Source organism: Haliaeetus leucocephalus, unplaced genomic scaffold, assembly GCF_000737465.1.
Source record: "Haliaeetus leucocephalus isolate CR32 unplaced genomic scaffold, Haliaeetus_leucocephalus-4.0 Scaffold273, whole genome shotgun sequence".
Lineage (NCBI taxonomy): Eukaryota > Metazoa > Chordata > Aves > Accipitriformes > Accipitridae > Haliaeetus > Haliaeetus leucocephalus.
This window is the reverse complement of record NW_010972709.1, coordinates 1,718,447-1,719,710: the sequence shown is the minus strand read 5'-3', so window position 1 is coordinate 1,719,710 and position 1,264 is coordinate 1,718,447. Positions and strand designations below refer to the sequence as shown.

General features: G+C 69.0%; 1 protein-coding gene across 1 annotated transcript in view; it reads right to left on the bottom strand.

The window, feature by feature from the left end:
* Nucleotides 1-62: 62 nt before the first annotated feature.
* The window catches only part of SLC2A4RG (SLC2A4 regulator), a 3,259-nt gene continuing 2,057 nt past the window's right edge, over nt 63-1,264 (bottom strand). Inside the window, exons 4-7 of the mRNA XM_010569762.1 lie at nt 971-1,215; nt 560-660; nt 181-445; nt 63-95 (exon numbers count right to left, since the gene is read on the bottom strand). Coding sequence (XP_010568064.1) covers nt 63-95; nt 181-445; nt 560-660; nt 971-1,215 — 644 coding nt within the window. The remainder of the gene's footprint in view (nt 96-180; nt 446-559; nt 661-970; nt 1,216-1,264) is intronic.

Below are 1,264 nucleotides of genomic sequence, written 5' to 3'. Positions count from 1 at the left end.
GGGGGGCACCGGTGGCCGCGGGGGGGCCGGGCAGCCCTGTGGAGAGAGGAGACGGTCCCGCGTCAGAGCTCGGCTGCAACGCCGGCGCCGAGCGGCTGGGGAGGCCGAAGGGGGACGGCCATGGGGGGGGGAGCGCAGCAGCAGCCCCTCCATCCCCATCCATACCCCCCCACCCCTCACCTGGTACGCGTGGTCGGTGTGGACGTGGCAGAGACCTGGGGGGGCCGGGGGGCTGCGGGGGGAGGCCAACGCCAGGTCGGGACTCGGCAACGCCGGCGGCACTGGACCCTGCGCCTCGGGGCCGGGGAAGGCGGGCGGCACCGAGGAGGTGGGGGAGACGGGCGTCAGGCTGGAGAGCCCGTCCGTCAGCGAGTCCACGTCCACGTCCAGCTCCGTGTAGTAGAAGTCCTCCTCGCCGTCGCTCTGCTCGAGGTCGGCTTTCCGGCTGCGGGGAGAGCAGGGTCCGGCTGGGTGGCTCGCTCTCCCCTCCATGGCAGGACCCCGCCAGGGGCACCGGGGGGGAGGTCTGGGGGTGTCCGGGGAGACCCCGGGCGCTTACCCAAGGTGCACAGTTCGGATGTGCTTCTGCATCCCTGAGGAGCTGCTGAGGACTTTGCCGCAGCTCTTCCACAAGCACTTGAACATCACCTTGGTGGAGTTCTGCAGGAGGGAGACATCAGGCTGGCAGCCCCGGCCCTGTCCCCAGCGTCATCCCCAGCATCGTTCCCATCCCCATCTCCATCATCATCCCCATCCCCATCCTCGTCTCCAACCCCACCATCATCCCCATTGTTATGCCCAACCTCATCCCCATCCTCAACCGCATCCCCACCCCTATCATCATCCCCATCCTCAACCTCATCCCCACTGTCATCCCCACCCCTAACCTCATCCTCCTCTTCATCCCCATCCTCGCTAGCCCCCGCTGTCCCCAACCTCGTCCCCATCACCACCTCCGACTTCATCCCACCTTCCTCTTCCGCGGCATGGGCTCTCCGAAGACGAAGTGGGTGCCGTCGGGCTCGTCGGGGCCCTCGTCCGGCAGCGGGGCGGGCAGGAAAGTGCTGGGGACGTGGCTGGAGAGCGGGGGCGATGGGGTGGAGGGGGTGGAGCGGTCGCTGGGGGGGTCCCAGCTCCAGTCCCCGCTGGTGTTGCTGCTGCTGCTGCAGCTGGAGGACATGGCGGGTGCCTCCTTCCAGACCTCACCGCCGGGCTCTGGCGAGGAGGAGGAAGGTCAGGTCCTGCTGTGGGACACGTGTCCAGG